This window comes from Microtus pennsylvanicus, chromosome 5, assembly GCF_037038515.1.
Source record: "Microtus pennsylvanicus isolate mMicPen1 chromosome 5, mMicPen1.hap1, whole genome shotgun sequence".
NCBI lineage: Eukaryota > Metazoa > Chordata > Mammalia > Rodentia > Cricetidae > Microtus > Microtus pennsylvanicus.
The window spans coordinates 88,540,356-88,561,620 of record NC_134583.1 but is presented as its reverse complement, the minus strand read 5'-3'; the positions used below and the strand labels follow the sequence as shown (position 1 = coordinate 88,561,620).

Genomic DNA, 21,265 nt, shown 5'->3' with positions numbered 1-21,265 from the left:
CATAGCAGCTTTGTTTGTCATAGCCAGAACCTGGAAACAACCTAAATGCCCCTCGACTGAAGAATGGATAAGGAAAATGTGGTACATTTACACAATGGAGTACTACACAGCAAAAAATAAAATAAAAATAGCGACAGCTTGAATTTTGCAGGAAAATGGATGGAACTAGAAAACATTATTTTGAGTGAGGTAACCCAGACACAGAAAGACAATTATCACATGTACTCACTCATAGGTGGTTTTTAAACATAAAGCAAAGAAAACCAGCCTACAAACCACAATCCCAGAGAACTTAGACAACAATGAGGACACTAAGAGAGACTTACATAGACATAATCTACATGGGAAGTAGAAAAAGACAAGATCTCCTAAGTAAATTGGGAGCATGGGGACCCTGGGGGAGGGTTGAAGTGGGGAGGGGAGAGGAGCAGAGAAAAATGTAGAGCTCAATAAATATCAATAATAAAAAAAGAATCTAAGAACCTATCTATGCCACATGGAGTGTTCTAAATGGTGGTAATTCTGCAAACAAAATGTTCTTGGAGTTTGAAGAAGAGCGACAGCTGACAGCTGACGACTCCCAGAAATAGCAAGTCAGATGGCGATTCATATTGTGGGGACATAGGGAGGAGCGGGGGTGCCTAGGGCAGGAAGAGGGTGACCTAGCATTCTGCACAAGGCTTGGGGACAACTTGAAAAAGGTAAGATTTTTTTTTTCAAGACAGGATTTCTCTGTGTAAAAGCCCTAGTTGCCCTGGAACTAGTTCTGTAGATCAGGCTGGCCTCGAACTCACAGAGATCCACCTGTCTCCACCTCCCAAGTGCTGGGATTAAAGATGTGTGCCACCACCTTCCTCACTTTTTCTCTGTGTGGTCCTGGATCTCCGGGAACTCGATCTATAGACCAGGTTGGCCTTGAAAACTCATAGAGTTCACCTGCCTCTGCCTCTCCTGAGTGCTGGAATTAAAGGCATGTGCCACAACTGCCTGGCTGTTGGATGAAGTTTTTATCAAGACTTTAAGATCAGAAAATGTAAAATATGTCATCTGATGTATTGTTGGTTTTGTTTCAAGACTGGCTATCCTGAGTCCTTTGGGTTTCCATGTGAATTTTAAAGTCAGCTTATCAAGACCTGGAAAGACAACTGAGGTATTGTTTTCTAAAACCTTATGTATTTCGTGTGTGGGGTGTGGTGCAGCATGCACAGGTCTCTGCTACCCCGTGGGTTCCCAGGATGGAGTCTGAGTCAGCAGGCTTGTCTGCAAGAGCCTTTAATGGCTGAGTCATCCCACCAGCCCGTCAGCTGAGATTTTGACAGGGACTTAGCAGAATTGTTTTGTAGAGATTGCTTCTCTCTGGGATTGTTTTAGGAACAGATGCCTTCCCTTCTGGTTAAGAATTACATTTTTGCCTGATGCATGCCTTTAACCAGCACTCCAGAGGCAGAGGCACACGGATCTGTGAGTTCCAGCCTGGTCTATGTAACAAGTTCCAGGCCAGACATGGCTACATAGTGAGACCCTGTTTGAAAGCATCCGAGTTACCTGAAAGAGCAGTTTCTAACATGTGAGCTGCCTGCAGGCTGTGCAGTGAGCTCCGGTTTGCAGCTTCTGTGAGTGACCTCCCATGCTGGGGTGGGTTCTGTTAATGCAGCCGTCCCTGACTCATTTCTGCTCCAGTAAGTAACCCCTCACCCACATCCATACTAGTGTTGGTTCTCTGTCTGGGATGAGAAGACGTTTCTTTATATTCCTTAGAGATAATGTCCTACAACACCCTAGTGCCACCAAAAGGAAGGCAGGCAGGATACATGTCATGGTGCACTCGGAAATCAGAGGAGCATGCATCTGTCCTCGTCTACCATGTGGGTCCTTTGTCTTCCATGCAGGAATCAAAATCAGGTCAAGCACCGTTACCAACTGAGCTGTTCAGCCGCCCCAGCTGCATCCCTAGTCTGCCTTGCAGAAATCTGTGATACGTCTTCCTCCTGCCTCCTTAGAGAATGAGTCTAGGGACCAAGGAAGGCTGCCAAGCTCCCTGCTGATCCTTGGCCTTGCTGTGGTTGATCTCTCTGTGGCTCTGGCTAGGAGCTCTCTCTTACTCAGCAATCTTCACTCTTTTTTTGGTTGTTTGTCTCTGAGACAGAGTCTCTTGAGTGTTCTAGAATTCACTATATAGACCAGGCTGGCCTTGAACTTATAAAGGAGATCTGCCCACCTCTGCCCCCAAGTGCCAGGATTAAAGATGTGTGGCACCTCACTCAATCACAATCTTCGTTCTTGCTGACCACTTTAATCTGTTGGTCTCCATGCCATATCTCCCTGACCTCTCCTGACCCCGAAGTATTCTGACTTCTGCTCCATCCCTTCTCTCAGCTCAAGTGTCTAATTGTCTCCCTAACAAGTGTCTTTCCTGAATCTCCCATTTAACTTCCCTTAGCAGTTAGTCTTGTGGTCACCTGAAGTCACTACAAAAAAAAAAATCTCTGCTAGCCTGGTGTGGAGGCTCACACCTTTAAGAAAATTTTTGGCTATCCTGGCTCCAGAGTGAGACTGATGTGGGATTCCACTCTGTATGCCGTGAATATGTTGTATTACCACTGGTTAATAAAGAAGCTGCTTTGGCCTATGGCGGGGTAGAATACAGCCAGGCTGAAAGAGATATACAGAAAGAGTAGGTGGAGTCAAAGAGACACCATATAGTTGCCCAAGAAGACGCCAGAAAAGAACCTTACCCGATAGACCACAGCCTCATGGCAATACCACAGATTAATAGAAATTTGTTAATTTAAGGTGTAAGATCTAGTTATTAAGAAGTCTTAGCTAAGCCAGGCGGTGGTGGCACACACCTTTAATCCCAGCACTCGGGAGACAGAGGCAGGCAGATCTCTGTAAATTCGAGGCCAGCCTGGTCTACAAGAACTAGTTTCAGGACAGGCTCCAAAGCAACAGAGAAACTCTGTCTCAAGAAAACAAAACAAAAACAACTCCCCCCACCCCGAGCTTCTGAGCTTATAGGCCAGTGTTGCGATTAATATAGTTTCTGTGATTATTCAGGAACGAAAGAGCAGCCTCCGTTTACATAAGATGGTAGAGGTAACCACCTAAACCACAACATAGGGGCTAGGAAGACGACTCAACGGGTAGAATCTTTCTGTGAAAGTGTGGCGATCTGAGCGGCATTCCCAGAAGCCACATAAAGGTGACAAGCGAGAGGAGGCTCCACAAAGTTGTCTTCTTACCTCCACACACAGGCTTTGTCAGAAGCTTTATCACTCATACACAACAATAATTAATAAACAGAATAAGTGAATGAATGACTGGAAAGAAATGGCTGATGTTGTGAGTAGTCAGATCTCTGGGCTTGACTCACTTGGATTTGGTGTTTCACCTCTCTCCTGGTGCTGGAGCCCCTACTCCCAAGGAGTGGGAAAACCAGGCTTCCCTGTTCTTACCCCCCATCCCATTCTGCTATCCCGTTGTTGTGGGGCACAGGGATAGAAGCAGGAAAGTGGTAAGGAGTCGGCAGTAGCCGCTCCAGACGGTGGAGGAAAGCTATTCCAGCAGAATGCACTGCTCTCGCCGAGGACCTGGGTTCAGTGTCTGGTGCCCACACGGTGGCTCCTGACCCTCCGTAACTTCAGTGCCAGCAATCCAGTACCCACTCTGGCCTCCCTGGGCACATGGTGCACAAACGTACATTCAGACAAAATAACCAGACAGATATCAAAAGTGAAAAATAGAAAATGCTGCTCCTATCTGCAGGTACTGCCTGGCTTTCTGGCCACCGTTACAGATCAGCTCCAACTTCAGCTCCAACAAAGGGCAGCGCCTCTGCTTTGACTGCTCCACTTTTCTTCCACTTGGCGGCACACACAGACCCATCCTATTGGGCTCCCTTGGCAGGGTCCATTCATTTTCACCCTAGAGCCAGTCAGTTCTCATTGCTAGGCCCATCCTCCACGGAGGTCACCTGCACTGCTGACCCCCTGGGCCACCACCACAGCAGCAGCCTCTTGAGTCTCCTTGAAGCATTCAGTACTGGATCTGGAATTAGCAAACAATTCAGCAGGGCATGTGACACATACCATTAGCCCAGCACTCCACAGAGGCAGGCAGATCTCTGAGTTCAAGACCAGCCTGGTCTACAGAGTGAGGAGGAGGAGGAAGAGGAGGAGGAAAAAAACGGAGACAAAGGTTCACTAGTGCAGGGCAGGCCTAGGATCTCAGCAGGATACCATTTCTTTCCAAATCAATGTTGTTACCAACTTACTCCCGCAAAATCCACCACAGGGTAGCCGGGCGGTGGTGGCGCACACCTTTAATCCCAGCACTCAGGAGGCAGAGGCAGGCGGATCTCTGTGAGTTCGAGACCAGCATGGTCTACAAGAGCTAGTTCCAGGACAGGCTCCAAAACCCACGGAGAAACCCTGTCTCAAAAAAAAAAAATCCACCACAGGGGACTGGCAAAATGACTCAGCAGGCAAAGGTGTCTGCCAACAAACCTGATGACCTAAGTTTAACTGCCAGATCTGCACGGTGGAAGGGGAGAGGTGACTGCTTCTGTAAGTCCTCTATGTTCACGTGTGTCCCAGGGCACACACCCCGCCCTACATACACAATCATATAAAAATAAATAAATCTACCCTTGGAGCTGGGGGCATGTTTCAGTAGGTAGGATGTTTGCCTAGAATGTATAAAACTGTGGGTTCAATGTTCAGCACCGAATAAATGAGGCGTTGTGGTGCACATCTGTAAGCTGGAGCAGAGAGGTAGAGGCAAGTTCAGAAGTTCAAGTTTATCATTGTCAGTGTAAGAAGTTCAAAGCTAGCCAGGACAATATGAGACCCTTTCTGGGAGGAAGGAAGGAAGGAAAAGGAAAGGAAGAAAAGTTCAACTTTAATTTGTTTATATTTCTGACAAGGACAAGGACTTCAAAAGGGGCAAAATGTGGGTCACGTTGACAGGACTGAAAAGACGGCTCAGAGGATAAGAACACTGACTGCTCTTCTAGAGTACTGGGCACAAAACAATACAAACTTCAATTGTTCCAAAACCAATGAAGAAAGTTATAGGCTAAGACTCCACCCAGACACGGCCATACTGGCCGGACTCAGTGATGCCGGCTGGTAATCTCAGCACTCAGGAAGGGAGCGGGAAGAACAAGTTCAAAGCTATCCTCAGCTACACGTAAAGCATGAGGCCAGCCTGGGCTATACAGGACACTGCTTAAAGAAACAAACAAAAATCTCCTATAAAACAGAAAGAAAAAGACAAAAACTCAGTGAGGGGCTGTGGCTGTGCTCAGGGCTGGGTGTGCACTCAGTGGGAGGGCTGTGGCTGTGCTCAGGGCTGAGTGAGTGTGCACTCAGTGGGAGGGCTGTGGTTGTGCTCAGGGCTGAGTGTGCACTCAGTGGGAGGGCTGTGGCTGTGCTCAGGGCTGAGTGTGCACTCAGTGGGAGGGCTGTGGCTGTGCTCAGGGCTGAGTGTGCACTCAGTGGGAGGGCTGTGGCTGTGCTCAGGGCTGAGTGTGCACTCAGTGGGAGGGCTGTGGCTGTGCTCAGGGCTGAGTGTGCACTTAGGATTCATGAGGCTTTGTGTTCCAATCCTAAAACCAAATAAAAAGGGGGATGAAGCTGCAGTGATGCCTCAGTGGCTACCCAGTCATAAGAACCTGAGTTAGATTCCCAGCATCCACATAGAGAAAGCTGAGAACTTGAGGGCATGGTAGCACATGACTTTAATCCCAGTGCTATTGAAGCAGAGGCAGACAGAACTTTGTGTGTTCAAGGAGAGCCTGGTCTACATAGTGACTTTTAACCAGCTAGGGCTACATGTGAGACACTGCCTAAGATAAAATAAATATAAACAAAACAACAAAATCCATAGAAAAATCAAAACAAAAGCAAAGTACATATACACACAGGCACACCCAGAAAATCTAAGATCAAAGCACAGCCATTCTCAGCTCTGACTTACTTGCTGCCTCTGGAGGGCATGCTATCCAGTGGACTGGCTCAGCCAGAGGCTTGGGGAGCAGAGTAATTGTATAAGATCTCATGTGTAAATGGAGACCATTCATTCATTTCTCGGCTGCCCAGACCCAAATAATCTTAGTGTCCTCATTGTTGTCTAAGTTCTCTGGGATTGTGGTTTGTAGGCTGGTTTTCCTCGCTTTATGTTTAAACCACCCATGAGTGAGTACGTGTGATAACTGTCTTCCTGTGTCTGGGTTACCTCACTCAAAATAATGTTTTCTAGTTCCATCCATTTTCCTGCAAAATTCAAGCTGTCATCATTTTTTTCTGCTGTGTAGTACTCCATTGTGTAAATGTACCACATTTTCCTTATCCATTCTTCAGTCGAGGGGCATTTAGGTTGTTTCCAGGTTCTGACTATGACAAACAAAGCTGCTATGAACATAGTTGAGCACATGTCCTGTGGCACGATTGAGCATCCTTTGGATATATACCCAAAAGTGGTATTATTGAGTCTTGAGGAAGGTTGTTTCCTAATTTTCTGAGAAATCGCCACACTGACATCCAAAGGGGTTGTACCAGCTTGCACTCCCACCAGCAATGTAGGAGTGTTCCCTTTTCCCCACAACCTCTCCGGCATAAGTTGTCATCAGTAATTTTGATCTTGGCCATTCTTACAGGTGTAAAATGGAATCTCAGAGTTGTTTTGATTTGCATTTCTCTGGTGACTAAGGATGTTGAACATTTCCTTAAATGTCTTTCAGCCATTTTAGATTCCTCTGTTGAGAGTTCTCTGTTTAGGTCTGTACTCCATTTTTTTTTTATTGGATTATGTGTTCTTTTGGTGTCCAATTTCTTGAGTTCTTTGTATATTTTGGAGATCAGCCCTCTGTCCTGATGTGGGGTTAGTGAAGATCTTTTCCTATTCTGTAGGCTGTTGTTTTGTCTTGTTGACTGTATCCTCTAGCTAACTTTTATGTCTTAAATTAACCCATTTCTATTAATCTGTGTATCGCCACAAGGCTGTGGCTTACCAGAAAGGCTCTGGCAGCGTCTCTCTCCTTTGGCAGCTACATGGCATCTCCCTGACTCCATCTACTCTCTCTAATATATCTGTTTGGATTTCCCACCTGGCTTTATTCTGCCCTGCCATAGGCTGAGGCCGCTTCTTTATTAACCAATGGTAATAAAACATATTCACAGCATACAGAGGGGAATCCTACATCACTGATGAGGCTCAACCAAGCTGAAGGCAGGCTGAGGAACATGACATGCCTCACGTATCAACTGTGTGGACATCTTCACAGGACTTGAGGGTCCTTTGAGATGACAAGTTCTGATGTTCCTTTCACAACAGATAGGCAAACATAGGTCTAAAGAGGTAGGGAGCTTACACCAGCCCAGGAGGCAGAGGCAGAGTGCAGTCCTGGGTCCTGTTGAACGCCATCTCTGGAAGGAAGTCAGCATCATACATCCTGGCTGACCCCTACCTAGTACTCTTGCTAGAGTCATTCAGACTGGTCATAGCCTGGTTGTCATGGAGATAGCAGAGAGGGCAGTTCCAGAGCTGGCAGATGGACGTGGGAGACGGCAGGGTACCAATATGCTAAACCCTGACCAACTGCTGACCAGGACCATATCGGAGAGACCAAAGCAGAGCACAGAGCCCTTGGCTCCAGGGACGGCCACAGGGTTGTTCAAACTTCTATCAAGCATCTCTCCGGAGAAACAGGTGAGGGAGGCAAGCCCAGCTGGGGAACTTCCAACTGCTCAGCAGCATCTTCGGCCAAGAGAAGCTAGGGCTGCCTGAGGTCTCGAGGAAACATAAAACTAGAGCTAAGATTCTGGTAACAGTTAGCAAAGCCTGGGGCAGGTACACAGAGGACAGACAGATGGAACAATTTGGGAACATGGCAGGGCAGAAAGGGCTTTTAGGAAATAAATCACTTTCTTCCACTTTTGTTGCACTAAGTCCAGAGCCCTGTGTGACAGCCAAAAGAATGCTAGCCTTGGCTGTTGTTGTTTTGTTTGGGAGGTGGTGGTGGAGGATTTGTTTGTTTGGTGGGCTCCCACCAAATTATCTGGGCTGTCCTAGACCTCATAAGCCTCCCATCTCAGTTTCCTGGTATCCGGGGTTACAGGCATGTGTCATCACACCCAGACAGTTTCCTAGATTTAAAGAAGACATGCTGGTGCAGCCTAAGCCTGTCATTCCAGCACTTGGGAGGTGAAGGCCCGAGAAGCAGTAGTCAGAGTTACCCTCCGCCATGCAGGGGTGGCACATGCCTGCTAATGCCCGCACTCAGGAGACAGAGGCAGGTAGATCGCTGTGAGAGCGAGGTTAGCCTGGTCTACAGAGCGAGTTCCAGGACAGCCAGGGCTACAGGGAGAGAAACTGTCTCAAACAACAAAACAAAACAAAAGCTATCCTTAGCTACACAGTGAGTTTGAGACCATCCTTAGCCCCTATCTCAACAAAATGCAAAAACTAACAACAACAATATAAGATCTATTGATGGAGCCGGGCAGTGGTGGCGCATGCCTTTAATCCCAGCACTCGGGAGGCAGAGGCAGGTGGATCTCTGTGAGTTCGAGACCATCCTGGTCTACAAGAGCTAGTTCCAGGACAGGCTCCAAAGCTACAGAGAAACCCTGTCTCGAAAAACCAAAAAAAAAAAAAAAGATCTATTGATGGGGATCAGTACGATAACCCTATATACACAATAATTAAGTCAGGTAAATTATTATCTCTGTGCTGGGAACATTTGGACACTTCTCTCACAGCAGAGTTCAATGGTGACAAATTTGGGATTTGGAAACAGTGACAACATGTATTGGTCCCAGCTCCACCACTCACCAGTCATGTGGCCTCTCCTCTTGGAAGTGCAAGAGCCTAACTCTGCCTGCAAATGGGTAATAGCAAGCCCCACTTCCTTGGGTGTTTTTGGAAAGGTCAAATGTGTAACTCCCTAAAGATCTGGTGCCTTAGCAGCTACAGCTTTTTATTTTATTTGCGCGTGCGCACGCACGTGTGTATGTGTGTATGTGTGTGTGTGTGTGTGTGCAAGTGGAGGTCGGAGAACAACAGGTAGGTGTTGGTTCTCTCCTATCACATGGGTCTCAGGGATCAAACTCAGGTTGTCAGGCGTAGTGACAATTGCCTTTACCTTGTGAGTCACCTCCCCAGCTTTGTCTGCAGCTTTTGCTATTTTAACAGAAGAGGCAGTGAGTTTTAGGGACAGCATGGAAATGAGGAAGCCCCTGGGGAGGTACAGAGTGGTACAGAAGCTGTCCTCTCCCCGGTCCTGCCCAGGCAAGTCTTGGAAGTGGCGATAGCCTTCAGAGTCAGAGCTGCCAGCTGCAGAGGTCTCAGAGTGCAGGGCAGAGGACAAAGAAAGAACGCAAGACCCGGAGGCGGAACAAGAAAGGACAAGGCTCAGCTGAGGCCGAGGAGTAAGTGACTGGGGATGGACTGGGGTGGGGGTGTGTGTGGATGGACTAGGGACCCTCACTGACTTCTGTCCTCTCCTTCAGTCTGTTCAGTTCACCTGCTCGGAAACCTTCCTTTCCTTTCCAGTGGGCCTGGGAGAGCTTCATCATAGATGGTCAGGCTCTGCTTCAGCCAAGCTCCTGCGTGGCCCATGGCCACCGAGCCCCGATTTTGCCCCCAGCTGGGCTCCAGCTCAAGTCCAGGCGCAAGTCAGTAAGCAGCCTCTCAGAAGACCTTGGCTTCTGCCAGAAGACAGAAGTACAAAACCTGGAGAAGAGAAATCAGATAGGGACCTGGGGCAGCAAAACCCTCCCTCTTGGCAAAGCAGAGATCCAAGGGCTGGAACGAAGCAGCCAGGGTGGCTTCTGGCCACCAGGAAAAGGGTCAGGGTCAGAATGTGAGGATGCCTCGGAGGTGGAAGGCCAGGATGCAGAGGAGACAGAGAAGATTCTGAGCCCTGGGGAGCGGAGCTTGATCTCGGAGGAGGAGTGGATCTCAGAGGTGACAGAGGAGGAGGAACACAGCGCCCCCAACAGGAGGAAAGGCAGCTCTCATAATAAGGGGAGGAATTCTGGAGAAAAGGCTTCGAAAGGGGAGCTGCAGGGCCACAGCCAGGGAAGCAGCTCCAGCTCCAACAGCCTCCGAAAGCTGCAGAAGGAGAAGTCAAGGGCCAAGGAGCTGAGGGGGCCCTGGGACCTAGAGCGGCTACACCGGCAGTTACAGGAGGAATTGGATTGTGGTGAGCGCAGCCAGGAGGCTTGAGGTGCCTGGAAGCTGTGGGAGACCGGCACTCGGAAGGTTGGGGTGGTGGTAGGGATAGGTAGTAGAGGCTGGGGTGAGCTAGGGATTGTCTGGTTGCTGGATAGGACTCCCAGTGACCCAGGAGACGACGTGATCTTGATTTGATTTCCCCATTCACAGGTCCCCAAAAGCAGACCTGGAACGCATTGCGGGCAGCTGTCCAGGCCTCTACCAGGGGTAGGAGGACCCCTATCTTGGGAGATGATGAAAGTTACTTACCTACCAACTTCCCCAATCGCACCTTCCATAAACGGCAGGAGGCCACCAGGTGAGGGAAAAGAGGAAGGAGAGCAAGAACTGAGGGCGAGGGTAGGAAGAGACCAGTTTTACATGTGAGTCTCTTCCTAGTCCACCCATTCACCAGGTTTCCTGATCATCCACCAGCCTTCTCTTGATAGTGTCCGTCTGTCTCCTTGTTCTGCTGCACTGACACACGCCACTTTTCAGCCTTTCTTTTCTCCTATCCATCCGACAGCCTATATTTTTTAAAAAAGATTTATTTATTATATATACAGTGTTCTGCCTGCGGGTCAGAAGAGGGCACTAGGTCTTATTACAGATGGTTGTGAGCCCCCATGTGGTTGCTGGGAATTGAACTCAGGACTTCTGGAAAAGCAGTCAGTGCTCTTAACCTCTGGGCCATCTCTCCAGCCCCATCCTTCAGCCTATTGATGTAACATATATTGTCTTCTTGTGAGTCCTCAGGACAGAAGGGAGGGAAGACTTGGGCCAGTCTCAAGTCCAAGGTCTACAAAAAAAGATGGATGGCCAATGTGTTTAGTTCCAGTTGCTCCACTTGGGCTAGAACAAGAGACTAGCGGCTCAGAGAAGCCTGGAGGCAACTGTTAGCCAAGGGATAATGAGGGCCAGAACCATGTGCCGGTGTGGATGGAGAGAAGAGGACCCACTCCAGAGTTCTATAGAAACCTAGTTTGTGTGTGTTGAGGGGTGGGGTCTCGAGAATGCTAGGCTCTACTATTGAGCTATATCATCAGTCATGAAATCTAAAAAAAATATTATATTTTGTCTGTTGTCTACGTGTGCAGGCATATGGAGGGGACTTAGCTCTCTCCTTCCACCATGTGAGCCTGGGGGATTGAACTTACATTGTCAGGATTGGCAGCAAGTTCCTGACCTGAGCCATCTTGCTGCCCAGCCCTGAGATTCTTAGACCCTGACTTAGTGGGCCTTGGGGACCGATTAGAAGTGGCATGTGGGGTCCCTCTGTTTCTCTTTCTCTCTCTCTGCCTCTCTGCTCTTTTCCCTTCTCCCCTTCCCCTTCCCCTCTGTAACTAAATAAATATCCAAACTCATTCTGAAAAAAAAAAGAAGTGGCATGTGAGGTTGGGGAAAATTCAAATTCATATTCTCAGCATTTTTTTTTTCTGATGAGAGGAAGTATTGAAGCCCAGTCTCATGTAGCTCAGGCTGGCCTTGAATTTATCATGCAGCTGGAGCTACCTTGAATTTCTGATCCTTCTGGATCCTTCTGTCTTTGTCTTGGTGCTGGGATTACAGATCTGCACCACCACCCTTGGTCATCAGAGTCTCAGAGTACCCTAATAACCCTTTCTTACAGATTTACTCTTTGTTAGTTTAAAATTATGTGTATGTATGGCTACATCAAACTAATTAAAGTGTGTATTAGCATACATATTTTCTAAAATGAACACTTAAAATTTAATCTCTTAGCGATTTTCAAATCCACCGTAAATCTTGTGAAAAATCATAACCACTATATTGTAGATTTGTTTCTCTGTGTAGTCCTGGCTGTCCTGGAACTCACTCTGTAGACCACACTGGATTCAGACTCTGTCTCCCAAGTGCTGAGATTAAAGTGTGTGCCATCACACTTGGCTGGTTTTTTTTTTTTTTTAAGAAAATTTATTTATTTATTTATTTATTTACAGATGGTTGTGAGCCACCATGTGGTTGCGGGAATTGAACTCAGGACCTTTGGAAGAGCAGGCAATGCTCTTAACCACTGAGCCATCTCTCCAGCCCCTGGCTGGTTAGTTTTTATACTTTTTTAAGAATTATTTTTTATGGCTGATGAGATGACTCAGCAGTTAGTTCAATTCCCAGCAACCACATGGCTGACAACCATTTGTAATGAGCTCTGGTGGCCTCTTCTGGTCTGTAAGCATACATGAAGGCAGAACACGCTATACATAATAAATAAATCTTAAAAAATATTTTAAAAAATTATTCTTTAGTGCCAGGTGGTCGCAGCGCACACTTTTAATCCCAGCACTCAGGAGGCAGAGGCAGGCGGATCTCTGTGAGTTTGAGGCCAGCCTGGTCTACAGAGTGAGTTCTAGGACAGGCTCCAAAGCTACACAGAGAAACCCTGTCCAGAAAAACAAAACAAAAATTATTTTTAAGGGGCTGGAGAGATGGCTCAGCGGTTAAGAGCACTGGCTGTTCTTCCAAAGGACCCGGGTTTAATTCCCAGCACCCACATGACAGCTAACAACTGTCTGTAACTACAGTTCCAGGATCTGATACCATCACACCAATCCACATAAAAGAAAGTTAAATAAATTAAAAAAAAAACCACAAAGATTTTGTAGTTTTTTTTTTTTTTTGGTTTTTCGAGACAGGGTTTCTCTGTGGCTTTGGAGCCTGTCCTGGAACTAGCTCTTGTAGACCAGGCTGGTCTCGAACTCACAGAGATCCGCCTGCCTCTGCCTCCCGAGTGCTGGGATTAAAGGCGTGCGCCACCATTGCCCAGCTTTGTAGTATTTTTTTAAAAAAATATTTCTATTTCTAAATTAATTTTTATTATTTATTTATTTGATTTTTATTGTGCTCTACAATTTATTTTTATTTTATGTGTGTGGGTATTTTGACTGCATGTATGTCTGTGTACCACATACATGTCTGGTGCATGTACCATGAATGTGCTTCATGCACAGGAAGGCCTGAAGAGGGCACCGGATCTTCTGGGACTGGAGTTGGTTATTAAGTAGCTAGCGTGTGGGTGCTAGGAATTGAACCTACCTCTTCTGTTACCTACTGCGCAATCTCCCCAGCCCTAAGATTGATTTATTTCATGTGAATGAGTGTTGTGGAGGCTGTGAGCGGGGCCCCTGGAAGAGAAGCCAGTGCTCTACCACTCCCACCCCTGCCATGTCTGGTACTAGCTATGTATTCCAAAGGGCATTGAACTCGCTACAATTCTCCTGCTGCAGCCTCCTGTGTTCTAGCATTATAGGTCTATATCACAATGCTTGACCTTTTTTTATTTTCTGTTTTTAAATTTATTTTGTGTGAGTGTAGGCATGTGTGGATAGTGGCAGTACCTGGTTCCCTGGTTCTCTCCTACCACTCTGAGGCAGGATCATTCTCTTCTTTTCTTCCTTCCTCCCTTTCTTTTTTCTTATTTTGGTTTTCTGAGACAAGGTTTCTCTGTGTAGTCCTGTCTGTCCTAGAACTTGCTCTGTAGACCAGGCTGGCTTCAGATTAGAGATCCTCCTGTCTGTGCCTCCCGAGTGCTGGGATTAAAAGCGTGACCCACCACCACCTGGCAGTTAATGGTTTCTTATCAAACCAAGACACATGATATTTCCAGTCCTTTCTTCTGTTAAGAAAGCTTTAAAGCCCAGGTGGTGGCACAGCCTGTAATCCCAACACTCTGGGGGTGGAGGCATGAGGTTTAGCTATAGAAAGAGTTTGAGGCCAGCCAGGGATACATAAGAAATGAAAGAACGAAGTATGTAGCTAGAGACGGAGATTCCTAGAAAGGAGACAGAGTAGCCAAGGGGAAATCTTTCTGGGAGCCATAACATTTCACTACAGACAAGGCTGATGAGAGCAAACTGTCCATAATATCTGGGAAAGAATGTTCCAGGCTTGTCTACTTGCTGTTCAGCTATCCACACTTTTTGCCCACATGTTCACATCTTGATCCCTTCAACAATTTTATTCTTTCCCACACATTTATCCATCCATCTGTGCCTTGAGCTGTTAGGGACTAACCTCGCTGCTGTGGAGGAAAGGGTTAGAGACCTGCCCTTCTCAAAGACAGCTGCTGGGCAAGGTAATGGAGCGATGCAGAAAGGGTCCCAGGCTGTGGGCTGAGCTCCTCACAACCCAGGAAGCCTCGGCTGAGCTCTACAGTGCTCAGGAGGCCTGAGCCAAGAGTTAAGTACTGGATCTAAAGCTGGATGGTGGTGGCGCATGCCTTTAATCCCAGCACTCATGAGCAGAAGCAGGCAAATCTCTGAATTTGAATCCAGCCTGCCAGCCTGATCTGCAGAGCAAGTTTCAGAACAGCCAGGGCTACAGAGAGAAACTGTGCCTTGAAAAAACAAAACAATAAACAAACAAAAGAACTGGATCTCTCTGCTGAAGAAGAGGGAAAGGCTTTAAGATGGCTGCAGGCTCCGTGGAGCCTGGCTTCCATGAAATGCCATTTGTTTCCCAGGACACAGACTTCCTCCCACTCCAAGGCTTACGTGTTCCTCTATGCTTCCCTGGCCTTCCTTGAATCTCCTGATACCTCATGGACCTCTCCCTTTCCTTCCCAGAAACCTGCTGCAGGCCTGGGAACGGCAGCAGCTGGAGGAGCGGCAGCAGGCTGAGATGCGCAGGGCGCGGGAGCACCAGGTGCAGCAGAAGGTGGCTCGCTGTCTGGCAGCCTACACGCCCAGAGGGAGCCGAGGGGCCTTGACCGCTCAGCGCAAACTAGAGGAGCTGAGGTAGGAGGGAGGCTGAGCTGGGCGGCAGGCTGCAAGACCCCACAGCGGGCAGGCCAGGCCCCTCAGCTGCATTTTACAAATGGAGATGCTGAGGCCCCTGGAGAAGAGGTGGGTGAATAGTAACCCCTTCAAATATTAGATTCTCAAATTCTGTGCACAGTCATGATTTCAAGTCTTATGTTTTGGTTTCTTGGGGCCAGACACGCCTGTTATAAAAGTCCAGGACGTTTGGACATTGTGGCTCACACCTTTAATTCCAGCACTCTGGAGGCAGAGGCAGGTAGATTGCTGGGATTTGAGCTCAGCCTGGTCTAGTGAATCATAGGAAAGCCAGGGAGACTCTGTCTCAAAAATAAATTGTTGAGTGGCTGGAGAGATGGCTCAGTGGTTAAGAGTCTGCTGCCCTTACAAAGGTCCTGGGTTCAGTTCCCAGCACCCACATGGACTCACAACTGTCTGTCATTCCAGTTCCAGGGAATCCAACACCCTCTTCTTCTGGCCTCTGCAAACACTAGGCACACATATGGTACACTTATATACATGCAGGCTAAACACTCGTACATATAAAATATATATATTTAAAATGTTGAAGATTTTAGAGATAGTTATGTGATAAATAGTCCCAGGGGCTCCCCTCCTGGAGACAGTATGCATGGCCAGCTGGGATAATGAGCTTCGATGTCTTTCCATACTTTCGCTGCCCCCTTTTTGAGATAGGGTCTCTTATGTACCCCTGGTGGGCCTGGGAGCCATGCAGGTACACATGCAGGCCTGGCCGTCACAGAAATCCTTCCACTGTCTCCTAAGTACAGGGATTAAAGGTGTCACTCTGCCCAGCTCTTTCTCTTTTGCATCCTGGAGGCCCAGGCTGTCTTAGAACTCACTATCTAGACCAAGCTGGCCTTGAATATGTAGTAATCCTCCTGTGCCCGAGTGCTGGGATTAAGGCTTGTATCATTCCACCTAACTTAGACTATATTTCTAGGAAGCCACTTAACAAATCAGGCATTCTTCCTAATGGGCCATGAGTTAGGTAGTGCCAGTACCCACACAGTGCTACAGAGGCCTGAAGGAAGCCCTGCAGTTGTTTGGTTACTGTCTTAGGGTTGGCATTGCTGTGAAGAGACACCATGACCATGGCAACTCTTATAAAGGAAAATATTTAAGAGGGTGGCTTACAGTTCAAAGGTTTAGTCCATTATCGCCATGGCGGGACTTGGCGGCAGGTAGGCAGACATGGTTCTGGAGAAGTAGCTGACAGTTCTATATCTTGTGCAGGCAACAGGAAGTGCACTGTCTCATTGGGCGTGGCTTGAGCATATATGAGACCTCAAAGCCTGACTCCATAGTGATGTACTTCCTCCAAGACCACACCTACCCAACAAGGCCACCCCTCCTAATAGTGCCTCTCTCTTTGGGGACCATTTTCTTTCTTTTAAAAAAATTTATTTATTGTTTTTAATTGAGCTATACATTTTCCCCCACTCCACTTCTTTTCTCCCCTCTCCCCTTCTACCCTCCCTTCTGCCCCACGTGCTCCTGATTTCCTCAGGAGATCCCGTCTTTTTCTCCTTCCTAGGCGGGTCCATGTTTGTCTCTCTTAGGGTCATTTGCTTTATAGCCACCAGTTACCTGGCTACACTGGGTGCCTTAGTGCTTGATCTTCAGTGACAGGACACACGGGAGTCCCTGCAAAGGCCCAACCTCATGCCATAGACAACGTGACTGAGTACAGTCGTTCGAGCCCGTGACCTGACCACCTGTGGGCCCTCTCCAGGCCTGCTTTTCTTTGGCTCGGGAGGTGTGGGAAGAAGGTTCTGGTGCTGCAGCACGGCACCAAGGACTTGGCAGGGCTCAGGTCACCTAAGCTGAGTCCGTCTTCTTGTGTCAATTTCATTTTTTAATTATTATTATTATTTTTACTTTGAGACAGGATCTCTCTATGTAGTCCTAGCTGCCTGGAACTTGCCATGTAGAGCAGGCTGCCCTTAAACACAGAGAACCCCGTCTCAGCCTTCCTAGTGCTGGGATTAATGGAGTGTGCCACCGCACCAGGCTAGTTCAACCTTACAGATAACTCTATAGACAGTGTCTTTTAGGGACATGTGCTGCCTCGTTTCTCCTTATAAGGAGCTTTTTTGAACTCACAGACATCTGCCTGCCTCTGCCTCCCAAGTGCTGGATTAAAGGAGTGCACAACCACCGCCCAGCAACTTTTTCTTTTTAAAGTGTGTCAGAGGACATCCTGCAGGAGCCAGGTTCTCTCCTTTCACCATGCGGGTCCTGGAGACTGAACTCAGGCCCTCAGGCCGTCTTGCACCCCCCACCCATTTTTCTTTTGAGATAGGTCTTGTTCTGTAGTTCAGGCTGCTCTCAGATTTGTGGCAATCTGCCTGCCTCCGTCTCCCAGGAGCTGAGATGACAAGCACCTGTGCCACCATGCCCTGCTGGCATCTGTTCTTGAGTAAGCGGTAAGAATAAGGTCTGCTCTCCAGCCAACAGGTGCACGAGAGGAGTGCTAGACCCTTCTTCCTCCCTTCAGGGTGAAGGCACAGACCTTCCCTGCTAGTCCGCCAGCCTGGCTGGGACAAGTGCCACAAAGGAACGCTTTTCCCCGTGAGGTGGTTCAGCTTTACAGCCAAGACTCGTTGCTTCCCAGCGGTGGTACCTACTGGCACCAGCTCGCTCTCTCTCTCTCTCTCGCTCTCTCTCTCTCTCTCTCTCTCTCTGTCCTTTTTCTCCCTCTCTTCTTTTGGTGTGGACTTTAAGACATGTACTTCCTTTCTGACGGAAATGACAGTAGATACCCAGCAAGAAGTTGGGCATAATGACGTACACGATTCACCCTGCTACTTAGAAGGATGAAGCAGGATAGCTTGCGGCCTGGAATTTGAGTCCAGCCTGGGCAATATAGCCAGATTGTCTCAAAGACAAAACAAGCTTGGCATGTTGGTATATGCCTGTAATTCTAGCATTTGGGAGGCTGAGACAGGAGGATTGTGCTTCAGGTTAGTCTAGACTACAAAGCGCAATCCAGTCTCTAGAACCTGAATGAGTAGAAGCCTGGGGGACAGCTTAGCCAGCAAGGTGCTTACTGCACGAGGCCCGGCTGAATCCTTAGCACTCATGTTTTTTTTTTTAATTAAAAAATAACAAAGTGAACCCAGGTGCAGCTGTGTGGCCCTACAGCCCCAGTGCTTGGCATGGAAGCTTGCTGACCGCCCCCAGTCTAGCCTAGGCGGTGAGCTCCAGCGTCGTGAGAGACCCTATCTAAAAGAGGAAGATGGCCACCACAGTGGCACATGCCTTTAGTCCCAGCTCTTGGGAATGAGTTCCAGGTTAGCCTGGTTTACATAGTGAGGCCCTGTCTCAAAAAACAAAACCCCAAACTATACAAGAACAACAGCACACAGGACATCAAGCAAAAGGCAGAGTCCTAATGCCTCCACACTTGTAACCTCTCAAAGTCTCTTCTTATTGGTGAAGGCTCTTCTTAGTCGGAGCTTGTGGTCCTGGCATGGTTTTCCTAGCAGATGTTGTTTTGTTTTGTCGTCCTCCAGTGAGGAAGCTTCCTTCTCTGGCCTAGCACGGGAGGGCCTTCCCTGGGTGTCTGATGTACATACCTGAGAGCCTAGCATGAGTTTCAGGCCTTATCTGCTTATCCCTCTCATCCCATTTGTGGATTCTGCCACTCCATGCTGGGCACGTCCTATGTGCACTAACTGACAGATGTCTAGTCCTCTGAGGAGTGAGGTCAGAGGCAGTGTTAACACTGGGCTGGAGGAGCAGACTTGTAGTCTCAGCTAGCCCAGGTTGGTCTAGAACTATGTAGCAGACAGAATTTCATATCTTCCTACTCCTGTGTAGCAGGTCTTTCTTTCAACCACCAGCTCCTGAAGACAAGAGACTTCTTACTAATTATGAAAGCTTGGCCTTAGCTTAAGCTTGTTCCCAACTAGTTCTTAAAACTTAAATTAACTCATTTGTATTCATCTACATTCTGCCAGGTGGCTCGTTACCTCTCCTCAGTACTGTATGTCCAACTTCCTCTGCATCTGACTAGTGACTCTCCCACCTCAGATTCTGTCCCAGAGTTCCTATCTCTGCCTAGAAGTCCCGCCTACCCTCTCCTGCCTAACTACTGGCCACTCTGCTCTTCATTAAACCAATCAGAAGGTGCCTTAGGCACAGGCATTTTCACACAGTGTTCATAAAGATTATCCCAACACTTCTGCCTGACGAATGCTGGAATTACGGGGTTGTGGGTCACACGGAAGGAAAAGGAGCTCTTGTCAAAGCACAGATATGGCAGTTAGAGGACAACTCTGGGCTCTGGAGCTTGAACGAAAGCTGCCAGCCCTAAGTGTGGCGAGCACAATGACCTGCTGCGCCATCTTAACATTCTCAGGCTGATTTTTGTAAACAGTAAGTTTTTCTCTCATGCAGCCCAGGTCTTTTTTGTTTTTGATAGAATCGCACTCTGCAATCCAGACTGGCCTGGAGCTTACTCTGTAGCCCAGATTAGCTCTGAGTTCAGGCATTTCTACTGCTCGGCTTCCCAAATGTTAGACACCAGCTCTGGGAGATGCCCCTTTGTGCACAAGACTCTTCATCATTTCCTGACCTGCAAGAGGGGGAGAAAAGGGGTTGGGGGAGGCTGTGCAAGAAAGAGCTCAGAAGCCAGAACTGGTTCCCTCCTTGGGGGTGGCCAGAAGGTAGGGCAAGCCCTGGATACACAACCTAAACTTGGGACAGGTGCTCAATCCTACAATCTTGGATAAGTTCATGTGACTTTCCTGAGCCATCAGTAAAATGGGGCAAATAAGTCCCACCCTAATAATCCCACCCACGAAATACAGGGCCATAATGGGAATGGAATAGTTTTGTGAGCGTCAGGAGGAACCGTTATATTACTAAGCTCCAGTGAGAACCAACAGCCTCTGGCCTGGGGTGTGTCCATGGGCAGCTACCCAGAGGCCCACCTTTCTTACAGGTGCAAGGAGCGACAGCGTTTCGCTGAGTACCAGGCAGAGCTGCAGGGCATCCAGCACAGGGTGCAGGCCCGGCCCTTCCTGTTCCAGCAGGCCATGCAGGTGAGGGCTAACACCTGTGTAGGCAGACAGCCCCCTCCCTCGCTCCCCGAAAGGAGCTGCCTTGCAATGAAACAAAATTGGAGTGGGGCCCTGAGGGTTCCCCCAGAAGGCTTGGGACCCCCTTCTTAATGATCAGAGCCCCGCAGTGGCCCCAGCAGCCTTGGTGAAGAAGAGGAACCTTTCTTTTCTCTTGTCAGACCAACGCCAGACTCACAGTGAATCGGCGCTTCTCCCAGGTGCTGTCAGCATTGGGAGTAGACGAGGAACAGCTGTTGGCAGAGGCAGGCAACGTGCAGGGCCTCTCTCGGAAACACAGGTGAGGCGGGACAGGGCAGCCACACCAGCCGCTGGTCCTCCCAGTGTTCTTCATGTCACCCGGAAGGGGGGCCGAGGTTATTGTTCCCACCTCCCGATGAGGCTGGAGTAGGGCCTTACTCAGGACACAGGAACAAATGAGTCTTAAAGCTAGTCTGCAACCCTGAGCAAGAAGACGCCAAGCAGCTGGTGCCATATGTCACCCGATACCGCCCCTGACACCTTAGAATAAATAATATGGTATAGAGCAGGGATTATAAGACTCAGTTTACGGTAAAACACAAAACAGTCCAAAACAACCCCGTGACTGCAGGAGGGATGTCACTTCCCAGAGACTCACAGCCACCAAGCAGAGGAGTTAGATTTGGACTCATGGGGTGAAAGACTGCACTGAGCATGGGGTAGGACGCTGTGGAGCCCATTGACCTCCATCTGTGTCTTTAAGGAGCAACCGGTCATTTGGAGTAGAAATGGATTCCTCTTCTCAGAGCCCCCCAAAGACAGAACCCACCAGCAGCCCACCTGGAAGGCTTCCCTCCCCGACCCTGGACCCAGAACACAGTCCCTGCGATAAAAATTAAATGCTTTATGGCAAGTACGGTGTGAGATTTCTGAGGAAAGTTGGCTATGCGTTGGGGGAGAGGTAGTGGCAAGTGGGTGGCCTCGTCTTAGCTATTTCCCACATCCGTTGGGAACCCTGGCTGCACCCCGTTCCTCAGCAAACACATGCTGTGTCTTTGCTACTGAGCAGTGGGACACCTGGAAAGGAATCGGTGAGACTTTCCCATGCTTTCTCCAACGCACATATACCTGGGGACTAGAAATCCTAGTGAACAGGACCCTGCCTCTGAGGACGCCCGGTCTTGGAGCTTTATTTATTGATAT

General features: G+C 48.3%; 1 protein-coding gene across 1 annotated transcript; it reads left to right on the top strand.

Annotated features, from left to right (window-relative positions):
* Positions 1-496: 496 nt before the first annotated feature.
* Tsga10ip (testis specific 10 interacting protein) lies at positions 497-20,962 on the top strand. Its single transcript, XM_075974592.1, has 9 exons — positions 497-501; positions 1,075-1,150; positions 9,292-9,431; positions 9,513-10,207; positions 10,390-10,537; positions 14,802-14,972; positions 19,966-20,065; positions 20,263-20,381; positions 20,826-20,962. Exons 1-9 carry the CDS (start codon positions 497-499, stop codon positions 20,959-20,961), a joined length of 1,590 nt encoding a protein of 529 aa, XP_075830707.1. The 3' UTR covers position 20,962.
* Positions 20,963-21,265: the final 303 nt, after the last annotated feature.